Source organism: Chlamydotis macqueenii, chromosome 1, assembly GCF_036417535.1.
Source record: "Chlamydotis macqueenii isolate bChlMac1 chromosome 1, bChlMac1.mat, whole genome shotgun sequence".
Classification (NCBI taxonomy): domain Eukaryota; kingdom Metazoa; phylum Chordata; class Aves; order Otidiformes; family Otididae; genus Chlamydotis; species Chlamydotis macqueenii.
Window position 1 is genome coordinate 43,144,587 of NC_141556.1, and position 18,258 is coordinate 43,162,844.

The window sequence follows — 18,258 nt, forward strand, 5'->3', positions numbered from 1 at the left end:
GCTAAGTTTTAGTCAATACACATGCAAACCAAGAAGAGGTAATATGACGACAAGTTAATTCTTGTTTATGTTCCTTGTTGTTATTGTTCTTTGGCTTAAAATGTTTGTGAAATACAGCTTCCGAAATATCTCATTTACAACTTTGTATTAATATCTGTGTGTTGTGCATTAACTCCTTAATGATGCTTCAGTATGTCTGACATCCCATGCCATAAACTGGTATGTGTATGTGTATTTCCTACCTAGTACACAGAGAAGTCAATCAGATGCTCTTCCAGAGAAAGTTTCATATTTATTCAGAAGGCATACATCTCGACTGATTTATTACTTTAAATCTTTAATTTCATGAAACTGATAAATTAAGGGACTTCTTATTGTTCGAATAATATTAAAAGCAATATTCATTGGTGTATATCATAGTTCAGAGGGCCTATAGAAACACCTCATACCATTTAAACCTGAGTAAAGGTTTTAAATGGTGTCCCATGGGCTCCCATCCACTATGAAAAACATCAAGGCATCCTGGAATGTGAGTGTTTTGAAAAATACTTTAAAGCTTTGAAAAGTTCCTCCCCATTAGAATACACAAATGCAAAATAACCTATCCTATATTCAAAACAATCCAAGGCGTAACAACAATACCTGGATTTGAAATTTAAGAAACTCTTACAGTCATTAAATACACATTATGAAAACAACTGGCAAATCTGAAAAGGCGATCGTTATTATACATTGAAGTTGCCTTTACGTTTTAAGGTAACAAAAACTATATGAATGCAACTTTCTGACACCAAACTTCAAAATTGTCAAGAAAAAGCCTGGACTCTTTGAAATGTTTTCATTTCTAGTGCCCTGACTCAAATGGCAAACACATTTATTCCGATCAGGAATGAAAAATGTGCTATATTAAGATGAAATAAAGTACATCAAATTTCAGCCAAATAAGAATTCTGAGAATTATTAACTGAGGTCTGTGGTTAATGTCAAACAAAAATTTTATCTACTATCATGTTATAGAAGAATCAGCATGCACTCGTAACTGGATTGTAACATCTAAACAGGCACTTTTAAAATACCTTGTTATTTTAAAATCAAAGATAAAAGGTTTTTTTAAACCATTTGATGTTTTGAAAGGGCATGAATCACTTGTTTGCCTCTCTGCTTGGTTATGTACAAAAATTTTCACCCAGCTCAAAAAATGAAAACATCAGAAAACTCATATTAGTTAAGATCACTACAAATTTTAAGCTTTAAGTAGAAAAGTATTTGCAAAAGTGACTTTGCTGAAATGAAAGCTCCAGGCTTTGTTTTAATTCTCAACACAGCAAACAAACTTACTGTCTGATAGCAAACTTGCATTTCATTGCTAAGCAAAAGCTTTAATATAAACTACAGTGCACAACTTCAATATGATTCTAAGAACTCATTAATGCTGATATCACAGGTGATGTATTGTTTTTTGGTTTTGTTGTTGCATTTTTTTTAATAAAACCTCCCCCCTCCTGCCAGAATACTGTTATACAGAAAAAAAAAAAACAACCTGCTACTGTCTACTACTGTCAGACTTTCAGATACAGTAAAAAAACCTCAACGTACAAGAATTTTAGAGCAAGTAATCAATCTGCAAAATGTTATACATCAGTAATAAGGCATTCACTTTACAGCTGTTTAAACAAAAAAGGAAGTATTTCCCAAAATATATATTTCGGATCTGTGTAAACAAAGCTTATTTGTATTGCTTCCATTCATTTCAAAAATATACATCCACATGAACTGAAAGTGATCTTGGTGCTATGAATTTTAAATTACTGTAATTTATCCAAATGTAATCTGAAGATACAAAATCCAGATTTTTTGAACTTAGTATTTTGAAATTTGTCAAAAATTTTAATTATTCTTATGTGAAAAGAAAGCTAAAAATATACCACAAATTTGATGCCATTTCATTGAATGAAGAAGAAAGTACTATGAAAATAAACATTCATCTGGTTTCCTAACAATAAATATAAAGACAGTTATTATAACATACTGCAACACAGGAAGTATTATTATATTGACCTTAACGTTCAATCAGTAGTTTTTAAATCTTTCCTCATTGAGGCTTGAATCTTCTACCTTGTCAGCTGTCCAACAACTTTTAAGAGGGTTTTATTTTCTTGTTTCAATTGTTCATTTTCATCTTCTATATCATCTAGATCCTGTGAAAGGAAAAAGAAAAAGAAACTTTTCTCAGGATATAAATACAAACTCTCAATTAGTAGCTGCAGGAATTTATCATCCTACCTCCAAAATGAAGTAGTTGGGGTTGGGAAGAATTAGTGTCACAGCAGCTACCCTTACATCTGTTAAACGGCCTTTGTCTAAGTATTACTGTAATTAATATTCTAGTCCCATGTACATTAATATTATATCCCCATGTAAAAGCACCTTTAAATGGAAAGATATAATCAAAACTAAAGCCAGAGCAGGAATGAATGCATCAAGAAACCAAAACAGGATGGGCATGATTATTTCACTGGCACATACGGAGAGTACATTAGCCAGCCTCTGCTCCCCAGACTGTGCTTGTCTACGACTATCACACTCACACATACACATCACTGGTTATTACTGCAAGATCTGCTCTATGTTTGAAATTAACCATCAAAATTTTCAGGAAAAGTACTGTCTGTCCATTTTTTTTTTCATTTTCTGTGAAAAAAATTAAAAGGCATTTTGTAACTTCCGTCTAAACTGCTACGGAAAGAACAGAGAGCACATACAGTAATAATGGGTGCTTAAAATAGACTGCTCCCACCCCAAGTGTCCATCCCTCTTCCACCAATTACCATATTTACCTAGTTCCCATTTCACTTCTTCACTTCCTACCAAGTCTTTTCAAGCCCTTAAAGTGGAAACCAGCGAAACTGGCTGCTTAATGTAAGTGTTTTTTCAATAAAAATAATTCTACGGTATTAAAAAAAAAAAAAAGGAAGAAACATGAGAATGAAAAAAAATGAAGAAAGAGAAGAGTGACCTCAAGGACAGCAATTTAAGGAGGAAAATGAAAGGCAGGCAAAGGAGAACCACCAGTATTCTCATTAGAGATCTTAGATGCCTGTTGATTGAAGTCTGCAGTCCCTACTGTTGCCATGCTGGATTAAACGTAAAACAGTAGCAATTTTTCTCTCTCTTGTTCCTTTAAGTTGTTAAGCTGTGTTTAACACACAGAGCCTATCTTCTTGTTTCATTTTAGTGGGGTCATTCCAGAAGTGCATACTAGAGATGTTGTGTTTAATCCATACCATAATTTTTAAAAGCCTCTTCAGCTTGCCAAGCTAAAATCCATATCACAATACTTCTGCAATTAGTCTACTGTATTTGCAATGTGGAATCAAGGAATCAGTAGCAGAAATTTCTCTCTGCCTCACAGAAGTAAAGCTGCTCCACAGTACAGATTACTTCCAGGAAAAGCATCTCTACAACACAAGTTTTGATGGATAGCTACTGTAAATACAGTTACTATGTAAGTGTGTGTGAAACACACTTTGTTTTTTCTCTTGAGCAGTTCAGTTCAGTAATCAGATGGAAGGGAGAACACTTCTTCCAGCAAAATGGTATTTTTTTAGTTCACTATACATAATACTGTGTCTGAACTTGTTAACCTGGCCATCAGATGCCTCAATGTAAGCTTACCTAAAATTCTGTTTAAAATACATGTAATTTACTCAAAAAAAATCTGAAGTTTGTTAAATGTTTATGCTGCAAAAATAGCATTCCAAAGATTACTACAAGTAACAGCTTCTTGAATATGAGCCAGGAAAAATAACTACCGTAGTTTAGATATCTACAGAAACAATAGACTGAGAGATGCAGGTGGTTTTTGCCACTCTGAAATGTAAGGTTTCTTATTCAAAATTACAACACTAACTTATGCTTATTATTAAAAAAGATGCAATAGCAGGAAAGCTTGGACTTGACATACCAAAGGAACCGTAACTACAGAACTGACACTAATTGGACTGTAAATCCTCACTGACAGTCTCTCTCCAAACACCCATTTAACTACGACGACATCTTAGAGAGGTCAGAAATGACCAAGTGTAAACTAGTCGACAGCTGAACTTAGCCTACAAATATTTAAATGTCTTGAGATGCCTTTCCCTTCAGACATTTGAGGTTTTTATGAAGCAATTACCCCTTTCTTACAAAAAATGTGGCAGACGTACATTTTGTGGCTAATGTTTTTGGTTTTTCTGTTTCTCAATATAAATGCAGCTTATGTTCTTTAAGTATCTTTGTGATGTACTGACTGATCTCAGTAAAAGTAAGTTGTTACATAAAATAAATATATTTACTTAAAATGAGAAAAAGTCTGCCAAGAAGTTTTCAGGATTCTTGGAAAAACAGTTTTTCAAGTGTAACACAAGATCTCTGTCAATGAAGGATGCATCTACAGTTACGAACTGACTGAAACTTCTAGAAAGTGCATTTCTTTAAATACAAGGGTTGAGCAGTCAGAAGCTATGCAATAAAATGGCATTTTAAATAAGTTATGTAGGCTTTGATTTGAAATTCTTTCCATGTCTGTGCAACCTAACATGCACTAACTGTATGTTTTGATTAATAGAAAAGATGGAAAAATACTACAAAGGCATAGATGGTCAAATTTAAAGACCCCTATTTAGGTTACCTACCAGCAGAACTTCTTAAAAAGATCTCTGCATAAGCTCATTAAGTAAAGTTTAGTCCTCAGGAAATCCTTTTATCTGAGCAAAAGGCTGAAGATCACAACTGTTCTTCCACACAGAGCATCCAACCCTAACACCAAACCTACAGAGTAACGTTCCACAAAGAACAGATGGATGTCCAAGTGCTGGCTCTCATGATCTCAGTTATGACAATAAACCTTCGGCAAATATGACTGCCCTACGGGAACGATGCAGCACTTCTGTAGCTGTTCTTAATATTCTAAAGCTTTCCTGTTTCTAAATCCACACAGATAGCCAATATAGAAGCAGTCAGAAATCCAAGAGCTATTAACAAAGAAACTAAAATTGCATCTGTTTTAATGGAAACACCACTTGAGACATGGGTTCAAACTTTTGTAAGAAGACAAATTATTAAGCTGGTAATAAAGTCAAAAGGCAGCTATTTCATCATTAAAAAAACTCCAAGGGATGAAAACATAAATAACTTGCACTGCAATTAAGCTAACAGACAATGTTATAGCTATGATAAATGTTGACGTGGTAGAGAATAAAATAAGAAAACATTCTCTTCTGCATTTAAGACAGCCTACCTATGGACCACCAATAAATTGGCTTTGTATATCTCATGGAACAGTACCATTTTAGTCACTGTATAATAAAGAGGTTTTTGGAAGGATTGTATTCTGGTTTATGTTTTCCTTCCACACAACAAGCAGAAATTGCCATCAGACTTCAACACAGGCACTGCTTGACTTCACTGCAAATGTTTAACGACTGTTTCTAGTCAAACACTTGATGGATTTAATTTAGGACATACTTCAAATATAGCAGGAAAAAAAAAAAACCCTCAACATTGTTTCAGGAACCGCAAACCTCGCAAACAGTCACAGTCCTAAAACACAAGCTTTAAGGGATTTAGGTTCTTTTGATTTGTTCTTTCTGACCTCTGCGTCAGGCAGTCTGCTGTGACTGGCAGTATTAGGTAGCTTTGCCATCCATTATGCAGAAGGAATGAACGCTTGCCTTGACTGTAATAAGGCCATCAGCTCAGGTGTGACAGATTCTTTGCAGAATGAAAGAACAGCATAAAGACCAACTCTCCAATTAAAACAGAAATCTCTCCAAAACAGACAATACTTCATTTATCCTACAAATTAACTTCCAATTTTCTTAATCAAAAAAAAAGACGACACCTGTTTCAGAATAATCTCAGCTACGTTAGTCCTCTAGATTAGTTTGCAAACTTTTGTTGTCCTCCTTTGCTACAAACAAATAGTGCAAAATGAAAGTCTGCCATTACACACACAGAGTTTATTGCCTCCCTTCGCTGCTGGATTATCAAAACCAGTTCTGAAGGGTTTTTTTCTGTATTTTTATGGGAATGTCTGCACTGGATCAGTAGAAGCACATTTCCCTATGTCCTGAATTCAGCAGGGATGGAGTTAATTTTCCTCTCAGTAGCCGGTGTGTTTTGGACTTCCTATATGAAGAACGTTGATAAACACACTGATGTTATGAGCTGTTGCTAATGAGACCAAGGACACTGTCCGGCTTTCCAGGTCTCGCTAATGTGCAGGTTCAGGAAGCTGGGAGGGCTATAACCAGATTAATTGACCCTAGCTGGCCAAAGAGAGTATTCCATGCATCCAAGCTCTGCATCTCAGCCAGGACATGCAAGATGAGATCACTAATCCATTCTTTGAAAGAGTTCCAGTCTTCCCTTAAAACTGGGACTTGTTAAAATCGGTATCTTCTATCAGCTTTAAAACTTCTCATCCTGTCCCATTCCCAAGCATGTCTCACTCTTCGTATCTTCTCTTCTCCTGCCTACACACCTTCCCTGAGTGATAGTAGCTCAAGTCTCCTGCCCCCTGTCTTGTTCTGCCTTTACTTGGGAATCAACAATGAAGAGTACGTGAATATGTGTCAGAATATAAAGCATTTATTCCCAAATCCTTCGAAGACCCTCTAAACTATTATTAGTAATTAAAAGCTGACAAAAATGAAATTAAATTTATAGTTACTTTGTCTAACAAAAGTCCTGGGTAACAATTTATTGAGAAAACTGTCAAAACTCCAACTTAATTATTTCCTGGTATGCTACGCATTAAATTTGGAAAGAAGAGGCAGTAAAGAACTCTTGCTTTTATAACTTTGTTCTATAAATATTTATAGCAACAAGAAATTCAGGTATTCTAGTAACACACACCTTACAGAAGTTAATAATGACAAACAGAAGTCACCTGGAAAAAATACAACTTATTGACATGCCACTTGACAAGTTACACAAATACAAAAAGCCCCCCCACACTGAATTATCTTCTGATCTTGCCCGGTGGATGCTGGTGCCTTAAGAAGAGCACAGAAAATGCAGAAACTTTTATCCCCTCTCTATATAGCACCATATAAGAAAGTATGTGCTTACTCTGTTTAATAAATCAATTTCTTCCTTCAGCTTTCCAATTAGTTCTTCTTTGTCCTGTGTCATCTTCATTAATCTCACATTTTCCTGTCTCTCCTTTGCAAGTTCCTAAAACCAGAATATGCAATGAAGTTGGAAACATCATTTTTGGTTTTAAGAGACAGTTTTAAGCTATTACCATTTAAAACAAACAAACAAAGAAAAACCAACACATACTTACCTATGATTCCTTTTCTACAGCAAGTCAAACCCACATCTTCAAGCCCTTACATTTCAAGAAGCTAAAGAATCACATCTGAGAAAATACTTTACCTACAGCAAACCTGTGTGATATTTCTGATTCCAGAGATAATGTTTTAATTAATATTTAACTTCAGCATTAATCGAAAATTGGACAGGGGCCCAAACCAGAAGTAAATAAACAGAAAGTTATTAGTTTCCAAGTTTGTTATATTGGGACAGTTATTCCTTCTTTTTTCTTTTTTTTTTTTTCTTGCTTTTGTTTGGTTGGTTGTTGTTGGAGGCAGGATGCAGTTTATACTACCATTAACAAGGAATAAAGACTCAGTGTTAGATCTGTGGGCCTGAATGTGAGGACAAAAAAAGCAAAACGTCCATCAGGAATTCAGTAAGTCAGGGTTCAGGATACTGAAAGAAAGCCCTTAAATCTTTCCCCATTTTCTGTGTTACTGGCAGTTAAATTATTTCAGAAGGAAGCTGATTTGGAAGGGAGGATTATGGTGTACTTCACTCAAATCCTTAGGTCTTTTTTTTTTTTTTAAATAAAAAAAATAAAAAAAAAATTCTACAAAACATGCTTTATTTTCATCCTTTCCAAAAAAGATCTGTTCAAATTGTGTTTACTTAGTATCTTTCAATCATAGGAATTCAAGAATATTCGGCAAGTTACCCACAAAAATCCACTTCAGAGGAAGACAGAGAAGCCAGTAGTAGATTAACAGATTACACTATTTAGCAAAACACTGGTTTAGGTGAACATCTCAGCTTCAACATTATTACAATTTCCAAAAATTTTTTGTATGAAGAAATGTCTGAAATAATGAAAACTTTGTTTTAAATATATATATTTTAAATGTTTCAAACTTTAATAAACAATTGCATAGCAATTAAATTTTATATTTCAGTACATTAAAAATTACAAACCAAGAAGCAGATCAGAAGCAAGCTTGCTAACTTTCTGAACGGCCAGTGAGCCCCTCCTCCCCCAAGTTATTTACCCTGTGTGTCACGAGGTACATATGAGAAATATGCAGCGCACTGCTGTCTCTCTAAGTGTATTAAGTTTGCCTCAACTATTTCTCACTTATATACCAAATGAAAACTAAACATCTGTGATTAGGAAGTTCACATTCTTCTCAGTCAATCTGACTTTTTACACATTTTTATAGACATATCTATCTGTACTTGAAGCATTTAGCATAATTTCTATATAATTTAATTGTAAATTTCCCCATGGAGTTTCAAAGGTACTTCATTTCAGATGTATGCCATGCAGATGTTAGTTGGTACTTACCCTTTCAAGTTCCTCAATCCTCTTTTCCAAAGTGTTACTTGGTACCGAACTGCCAGAATAATTTGCATCCCTGCTGTATCTGCTGTAAGTTGTCCTGTCTGTTCGGGAATATCTATTTGGAGCATCGTCTTCTGGTGCATTAGCTGTGCTACAAAGGCAAAGAGCAAAGCAGACACCCAGTTATACATTTAACAAACAGAAATGACAGAAGTAACAAGAAGTGCTTTCCAAAGCACTCAATAGATCAGTCTAACAAACTGCAGAGAACTTACTGCACAGGTCTTGTGTTGCTGAGAACTCAGTAAATTCACAGTCGAATACTTGGATAATGCAGCACTCATCTTACAGATAATCAACTTTAAACACTTATCCTATCTTATTTTTAAAGATTTAAACATTTTATGAACCGTGCACATTAAAATCCAAGTCAAGCAATTTTATTTTAAAAAGTAAAGTACCACTACGTAGGTTAAATCACGCATCTTTTTAAGTAGATGAAAACATAAAGGATTAAAAACAAGTACATGTCCAAAATGTAAGAAGCTTACACCTATCAACTGACTTTTCAGGAGCTACGGATATGGCCTGTAAGGAACTGGAAAAGAAACCAAAGTGAGAAAGTGATGCAGCCCAACATATTAATTTTATGCCATTTCCAAATATTTTACTTCAGAACTTGGACACACAGCAGTTTGTCATAGCTCAGTTGGTAGGCACTCATTAACTGGTCATATGTTTTTTTGCTTTAGATCATCTGTCTATTCCTTAAAAATCACTGCAATGGAATCTTAACAGATAAGCACTGTAAAAGCACATAAAGCTAGTTTAAAAAAGGTTATGGGTTCTCCATTTTGATTGCTATGTACAAAACCAGTGCTATTTTAAAAACATATATTATAAGTCAAACATTTTCAAAGTCATAAATTTAACAGTGTTCTTCCCATAGCTGTCTTCTTCCTAATAGCAACATAATTTACCTTCAATGTAGAATCTAATGAATAATTAAGAGCAGCAGAACAGAGCAACCTGGGACCAGGCAGAGACATACAGATCTTTCACTCCGCAATTCAGGAAAATCACACTTCCTTGACTTTGAAAATATACAGCTAAACAGCCAAAGACAAAGAAACCCCTCCTTGTTCAGTCTTCACCAGGAGAACTCGAATGGAGACACTCAAAAGCCATCTGGAGATGATGCTGGGCAACCAGCTCTAGGAGGCCCAGCTCCAGCAGGGGGGTTGGACATGATGCCCTCCAGAGATCCCTTCCAACCTCAACCAGTCTCTTATTCCGTGAAATAACTGTCGTAGTTCAGCCTTGATCAGGACCAGACTACACAGTCTGTCTCTCGCTCCCCCCACCCTCCGAGAGAATAGGGGGAGATGATATAAGAAAAAACAGCTCAAGGTTTGAGATAAGGACGGGGAGAAATCCTTAAAGTTACCGTCACGGGCAAAACAGACTCGACTTGGGGAAAACTATTCATTTATTTCTAAAATTAGCAGGAGAATGAGACAGGGAACAAGATAACCTCCCCCCACCCTTCCCTCTTCCCGGGCTTAACATTATCTCTACTACCTTCCCCTCCCGAGTGGCACGGGGGGGGGAAAAGGGAATGGGGGTCGCGGTCAGTTCATCACGCGTTGTTTTACGCCGCTGTATCATCATCAGGGGAAGAACTCCTCACATTCCTCCTCTGCTCCAGCGTGGGGTCCCTCCCACGGGCCACAGTCCTTCGTGAAACTGCTCCGGCGTGGGTCATCTCTTCCACGGGGTGCAGTCCCTCTAGAACAGCTGCCCCAGCGGGCCCTCCATGGGCCACAGCCTCCTTCAGGCATCCACCTGCTCCGGCGTGGGGTCCTCCACGGGCTGCAGGTGGATCTCTGCCCCTCCGTGGACCTCCATGGGCTGCAGGGGGACAACCCGCTCCACCATGGTCTTCACCACGAGTTGCAGAGGAATCTTGGCCAGGAGCCATATTACTCCTCCCCCTCCTTCTGAACTGACCTTGGCGTCTGCAGCCGTTCCTCACAACAGGCTGGCAGACGCCTCTGAGGATCCTTTTTACATCTTATTCACTTCTCATCTCCTTTCCACTTCTTGCAGCCGGGCCGGGCCGAGTTGGGCCCAGTCGGCTGCCCGGCGGGAGGCCAGAGGGTGAGGCCTGCAAGGCCCATGAGGCTCGCGCCTCCCCCTCTCTGCCCCTGCTCATCTGCTTCACATCTTCTCCTCCTCTTTTTCCTGTTTTCCCCTACTTAAACACGTTATCGCAGAGGCGTTATCACGGGACATTCTGCTACCAATTGGCTCGGCCTTGGCCAGCAGCAGGTCCGCCCTAGGCCCGGCCGAGTCCACTGAACAAAGGGGAGCGACTTCTAGCAGTTTCCTACAGAAGCTACCACCTTAGGCCCGCCCTCACTAACAAAACCAGAACAATCACGCAGCTGAAATATGTACACAATGGTTTTCTAGAGCACTTAGGAAAAGAATGAAAAGCACTATGAGTATCCCTACTATATTTCCTTTAAAACATAGAAGAGTATATGATTAATGTCTTCATTTAACAGTTTTCCATCTCACAACTCTAGAAAACCCTGCTGACAACATGCAAACCTAGATGGATACAATGCAAATCAAAAGCAGGAGTTTCTGGCAAAGGGATGTCTTTTCATGGATATAAATATTGTTTTGCTCCAGTATGTGTGAAGTTTCCAAGGCACACTGACACAATTGTAAGGAATTTTGTAGCTTAATGTTATTACCATATTTAGCACTGTTTATTCTTCATCTAGAAGATTTTTTTTAAAAAACATTTCTAGGACCGGATACACATGTTGCAATACAACATAAGAGAAATATTTTAGCTTAACTCTATAAATTCTAGATTATTTAGCCTTCTGAAAGGCATGTTGTTCCATGCTGCTAATGTCACAAGGATAGACCACACAAAAAAGGCTCCATTTTTCATCACTCAAAAATGAATCCTTTTGCCAACATACTGGAGTATCTCAACTCAGCTCCAGCCAGTGATCTTGGCAGATGCTCCTACAGGAAAAGTTAGAAGAAAGAATATCTAGATAGGAAGGGTTTTATTAACACTGAAAATTAAGACATTTTCTGTATTTTCCCTGAAACTCACACTCAAAAATTTCCTCATCTGCTCCACTGGGGAGCAGACCTTACTGCAGACCCTACATTCCTTTTCAGTATTAGCAAGTACAAAGGACACATCATGAAGACTTCTAGGAAATGGGATTTAAAAGAACATTTAAGGAGGCATTAATCCGTAACCTAACCCAAGGAATGTCACAGACACAAAGTTCATTATTTTGGCTGTTTATAACCAATGTCCAGGACACAGGAACAGCAAAAAAGGTACCATCCGAGACACGGTAGACCTATCTTTCACACAACATGGAATTTTAGTCACCAGATACAAGGTCACTTTGCAAGCCTTAAACAAGAAAAGAAAAACTTACCTAGAACAACAATATCACTGAACTTGGTGTCTATGCTTTACTAAGACAAAATATCTATTAACTAACCCCAACAAAGATATATCTATGGAAATAAACCCGTATAATGTTTACATATATATTATATTTATAACTATGTCACAACAATACTACTACTAATGCTAATCTGTCCAACTGAAGAGCTTTGTATACTACCGAGAAAACAAATTGGATTTATGCCTTCTTTTGGGGGAGGGTGGAGAAAGCATGTGCACATGACAGCAGAAACCATTTACTTTGAGACAGCAACTGAAAACTGGCTTCCTCTGCTTTCTAACTGAATAAAGATTTACAAATGCTTGCAACTTGAAGTTGCTGGAACATCACAAAAGGTATGAAAGAAAAGAAAGCCTATTCTCAGTAGATGTACATTGGGTACAAGCGGTCATTAGCACCAGAAGAAAAATTATAGGGGTCTGCAAGTTGAAAAAAATTTCAAGTCACTTCTCAAGACTGCAGTTCAAAACATATTCCATTTTTTAGCATTCAGGTAACTTACATACACAACTGTTTCAACACTTGCAGTTGAAAACTCTAGTCACAGGCTATGGCAGTAGCAAATAGTATTTTAAAAATGATTTTTCAAGGAGAGTATCTGAGATTGTATCTGTAGCCGTACGTACACTGGATCAGGGTGCACACCTAGGGAGCAGCAAATGAGAATACGTCTGGACAGAAACATCCCTCACTACTGCTTCAAAAGGGCACGTTCAACAAGATGTTTTACAAAACTCAAGTTGTTGTTCCACTAGCTTACCTTCAGTTAGCCACTATTAAAACCCCATCTTAAATGTGTATTCCTGTAACAGAAAGCTTAAAATAGAGTAAGACAACTTGCTTTCGAAAGTTTTTTCTGGCTTTACTTAAATAAAAATCATACAGTGAAATCAACCCCCACTGCAGTTTGGCTACTCTTACACAGAGAAGTTTTGTTTCAGAATGATGTTCTAGACTTTTCCTTTAAAATAAAATCAGTTATTCACACTGAGGCAGGTTTAGCAGCAGTATTACAGAAAGGTGGCATAAACCTTGCTCCTTCCAGTGCCTCTTTGGCTCTTGCAATGTATTCTGAAGCACTGTCCAAATTGCAATTTCATCCAATTAAAATCACCCAGTCAAAACCAGATTTCATTGATTTCAACTACGACACGTTTACCTTTATTGCCAGAATCTTGTAACTATACTTGATCTGTAAACTCCTAATTAATTATGTCCCTGCAATCCAGTCAGTTGCTAACAGCTTCTTTGGAAGAATGAGCAAAGATAATATTTCTAAACAGGCCACCTTGGACTTCTGTTACTTTGGATTGCTTAAGCTGAGTTTGTGGCTTTCAAAGCTGAGCTAAGGAAAGGCCGTCTTGTCTTCTCCACAGCTGCACATTCCTAGTCTCCTCCACTTTTCCTGGCTCTGGCCTTCAGGTGACTGAGTAGGGAACCGTTCAAGGAGCTGAGGCAGCAATCCCGCAGCCCAGTAAAAGGAAGCCATCAACTTTCAGCCACAGTGGCTCCCTGAAGCATCACCCTGCCCAGCTGCACGAGCACTGGCACAGGGGACAGTGACGAACTGCAGTCGGCTCAACTTAGGTGACCAAAAACTTCTGCAGAAATAAACTGCCTTCTCGTAACACCAGCATTGGTTGAAAAGGGGATGCAAAGGTCAAGAAAAGCACCTTGTGTGACCCCGGTCTATTTTAAGTGTTCTATCTGCACGGCAGTGGTCCTAATGTAACAAGGTAGATGAGACTGCGTCAACAGCCAGCCCTGGCTGCAACACTCCTGAACGCCGGCAAGCAGGCAAGTCTGGGCATATTGTTATGAAACAGTACTTTGCAGCTGTATTTTTTTTTTAATTAGTGAGACTAAGGTTAGTATGATGGAATGTAAACTGTTATAGTTTAAGCATTGCAGTAATCTAAAAACACCGAGTACGAGAATTTCAGCAGCGGTCTAATATTTCCCTCAGAGCACCTCCAACGAATGCTCTGAAGCACTAGCTGCTTCTCTTCCTGGGATCTCTTCTTCCTCATTTACTTTTCAACTCCTGCATGAATGTTACAACTCAAGTAAAATGTTGTATTTTAGAATTCGTAGGCAAGGGTCTCTAACTGTTGGGTTCCGTGTTAGTGTGCAGTACTATCGTAAAAGAAGGGAAAAACACTCTGATGTTTTGTCTGGAAGCCATAAAATCATACCATATTGTATTCATTTCCTCTAATAAACAAATTTATAAGGGGAACACACCCCTGAACCACTAAGAGATTTTAATCTAACTCCTTCTGTAAACTGATCCAGTCTGATCTGTCTGATCCATGAGCCATGCAAAAATATTCTGAGTTATTTTTAATCCTGACTTGTAAGGTTTTGGTTTTTTTTCAATTTAAGACATTTCTAAAAAAGCAGCTAGATTGGCTCAGAAGTTAGTAGACACTCTTAAAAATAAGCTAAAACCAATTCTTTGAGCTTACAAAAATATTCCTATGTCTATATACATACCTTGCTTTACTGTTACTTGCAAACAAACTTTTCAGTTCGCAGAACACAAGAGAAACATAATTCATGTTTACATGTAGATTACACTTAAATATTTCAAGAAACAGAATACACTTTGTCATTCTTTTGTTTGAGAAATCAGTGATAACACCAACTATACTGATAGCATCAGACCTGAACCAGAAGACCAGTCTTACTAATGGCACTGTGCTTGTTGCTTTAAAATAACTACTCACAAAGCAGGGCAAAAACTGGTAGACCCAGTTACAGTAATAGTAGTTTGGAATGGCCAGGATGAGGCATACAACATAAAGAAAAGCTTAGAGAAAAATAACAGAATCATAGAATAGCCAGGGTTGGATGACTGACAAGGAAATGCAAGATGAGGAAGCTGATATGGGCTACTACAACTGAAGGATATCTACACATTTTAACCCCATGAAGCTCACAGTCAGGACAGATGCCTGATCACAACTCCCAAATACTCTCATGAACATGCCCTGTGGCCTTCATGTCAGTGTGATCTTGAAGATTCTGGTCATGCTGGTCATGCTTTTAATAGATCTTAGATTATCACTCCAGATCACAACAGAACCATTGCTTTCTTTTGAAAATATTTTAGGTTAATCATGCAACTATACAAAGGAACACCTCCACAAACTTCTGGGGTGTATGTGTGGAAACTTTTGAAGTAAATTGAGACAGTCTGTAACTGTAGTCTAAGATCCTCATCTCAAACTTTTATTTACTTTACCACATAAGGAGATAGGCTCAGTTTGTCCAAGTCAGCCAGAGCAGAAGTAGAATAACACAACAGCAGCCAGCAGAGTTCATTTGTAAACATGTCTTCCAATCAATGGACATGCAGTGAAATGGGTTTCTCAGCAATGCCATCTAAATGTTTAACCAGGGATGGCTGCATCCATATAAGGCAAAGGAGCCAGTGTGTCTGATTAGTAGTAGTAAAATTTGTGCAATTCTTTGTGCCCCAAAACATATTGAGAGAACAGCGATTCCATGAGAACACACAGCACAGACCCTTCTTTTCTGCTCTTAGGTCTCTCCTGTCTTCTTAGGTCCAGGAGGGCGGGTACCTCAAAGTAGATGTGAAAACAGCTATATGGGAAGGGAAAGAGAAGGTACTGCAAGCTCAGGATGGCATCACTAACCCAGGACTGGGTGTCAGAAGAGGACAGAGGATGAAGACAAAACAGGGGAAAAAAACCCAAGAAATGAGGAAAAATAGCAAAAGAAGATTAGTATCTCAATGGTTAAATGTAAGGATGTAAGAGAAAGGGGGAGAGAGGAAAGTATGTCTAACTGGGCTAGGAAGTGGAAATAAGTGAAGTGAAGAAAAACGCTGAGATGGAGATGTCACTTCTGATTAGAAAAAACTGAGGAAGAGGGAGAAGGCAAAAGAGAAGAGGCAGGAATAGTAAAGAAGGAGAAAAATGACCTGAAAATTTCTGGCAAATAGTGCATGCTTTCTGTGGGGAAGGGAGTCTACAACAGAGCCCAAGATTTTAGGAAAATACCTTTTCACTTTTGCCGTCATATGACTATAAAGTCTACTAACAGTCTCTTCCGCACTCACAAAGTACCGACCACCTGTTGTCAGAGTAACACAAGTAACACTTTCAAATGGCATCTCAAAGTCCCTATGTGAGAATGTGCTTTGCTCTGTTTGCTTTGAAAACCTAAGTGAGTACAGTACATCTAAAACTGTTAAAAGCACATGAAGTTGAACATATTTGAGCATTCAGGCAGCTTATGGTCTCAATTCAGCCTTTTGGTATCCACATTCCAGTTCCAGGTGTAATCACAGAATGGCATTTCCAGTCTCCAAAGGACTTTTACTGTCTTTGGGACTTAAGTGAGATCTGAGTGATCTGAATAAGAATTACTGTAGAGGAGGCTGTTTTCTGTAAGACTTTCCCTTACTGCAGATGTCAGAAGGGGCAAACAAGCCAAACATTGTCAGAACAGAAGAGTCTGGTCCTGACTCCTTTAGCACTCACACCAGAAAGTGAAGCCACTGGGAGACACACTTTGTTCAAGCACTCCTACTTGAAAAATTACTTCAGGGGAAGTAGAAATTTTCAAATATAGAGGTAAATCAATAGGTACTGTTAACCCTAATCACAGTGAGCATTGTAAACCTCATGGCAATACAGTTAGAATAAAACTCACTTAGTATTTGTAAGCCCTGGGCACTGTGCTGACTTCACAGGCAAATAATCCTTTGTTTTCAACACGAGGTTTGAAGATTATTCAGAGAGTAAGATAGATGGCAACACACATAACACAATATTGAAACAGCAGTTCACAGCAAATCAGATTCCTCCTGAATACGATGCCAGCCCTGAGGGGGAAAGGTGATGAACAAAGAATGTACATCCCACATATAACTAAAGCTGACTGAATGAAGACTGCACAAACAAGTCTTATCATAGCATTTGCTAGCTTTGGAGTTTCCTATTTTCGCAATGCTAATCAGAAGAATTAGATTATTTTCAAATAAGCTAAGAACATGATTGTGCAAACTTCTATTTATTACCACCCCACACACAACTATATACAGCATGTGAACAGAATAAAGATAAGGTTTATGAAAAGATACAAAGCACTACGGCACACACCACTAAGTATTCAGCAGATACAAATAGCAATTAAATTCTTCATGAAGAATGGAAACTGAATTAAAAGATGTTTGATTAATAAGAAAGTAATTATGAAATTACATCATTATTAAGGTTGTGACAATAAGTCCATCCATTCTGCAATGACAAAGTGATTTAAAAAAAAAAAAAAAAGATCTAAAAATACATTCATGTGTCAAAAATATGTTTACACAAATGCCTTGCTTCAGTTGATGTATTTTAGACCTCATGGTACCATTATATTTTCCTAATAATTTTGATAGCTGTGTCAATATTAATTCCCACTGGTAAAAATTCCCACGCACTGCTCAGGTGCATCAGAAGCTTCTGAAATATTTTTCCGAATAAAGAACTTGAGTAATGAAAAGCCTAACACTTGGCTAAAAGATAAATAAATAACAAACATGATATCCTACAGCATATGTGGGCAGCATCCCCTACAACTGAGACAGTAGTATGACAAAATCATAGAAATGCCTTTTAATATTACTATGGAGAGCAACAAAATTATCTTCCTGTATTAAACTTCAGAAGACGCTGGTTCATAAATTAACTGTGAAACTACTAGCTCCTAGGTAACGTGTAGTCAAGTTAGACATTTGCTTGGGAAACTGGTCTGCACTGGTAAGACCCAGCAAAATATTGCCTAAATTTATTTTAAAATAGTAACATCATAGAGGGGTTTGGACAAGTTTGCTGCATCTCAGATCCTTACCCCCAAATCAGGCTATATATCTACAGTAGCAGTATGATGGCCTCTGCCACAAACATTCATTTAATCAGCTTTATTTCTGGTAGAATTATGTATGTAAAGAAATGTGTTGTGTACAAAGATCTCATACCTTTTATACCTGCTTGAAACCATCCTGGAAGAGTCCTAAAAGAAACAGAAAGGAACAACTAGTTAACATTTTTCTTGTATTTGTACTTCCAAAATACTTTATTA

At 37.6% G+C, this 18,258-nt stretch overlaps 1 protein-coding gene across 1 annotated transcript in view; it reads right to left on the reverse strand.

The window, feature by feature from the left end:
* Positions 1 to 270: 270 nt before the first annotated feature.
* Positions 271 to 18,258, reverse strand: part of PAWR (pro-apoptotic WT1 regulator) — a 77,248-nt gene continuing 59,260 nt past the window's right edge. Inside the window, exons 3-6 of the mRNA XM_086740046.1 lie at positions 18,155 to 18,189; positions 8,648 to 8,795; positions 7,117 to 7,221; positions 271 to 2,198 (exon numbers count right to left, since the gene is read on the reverse strand). Of these exons, the coding sequence (XP_086596172.1) occupies positions 2,112 to 2,198; positions 7,117 to 7,221; positions 8,648 to 8,795; positions 18,155 to 18,189 (375 nt within the window). The 3' untranslated portion in view covers positions 271 to 2,111. The remainder of the gene's footprint in view (positions 2,199 to 7,116; positions 7,222 to 8,647; positions 8,796 to 18,154; positions 18,190 to 18,258) is intronic.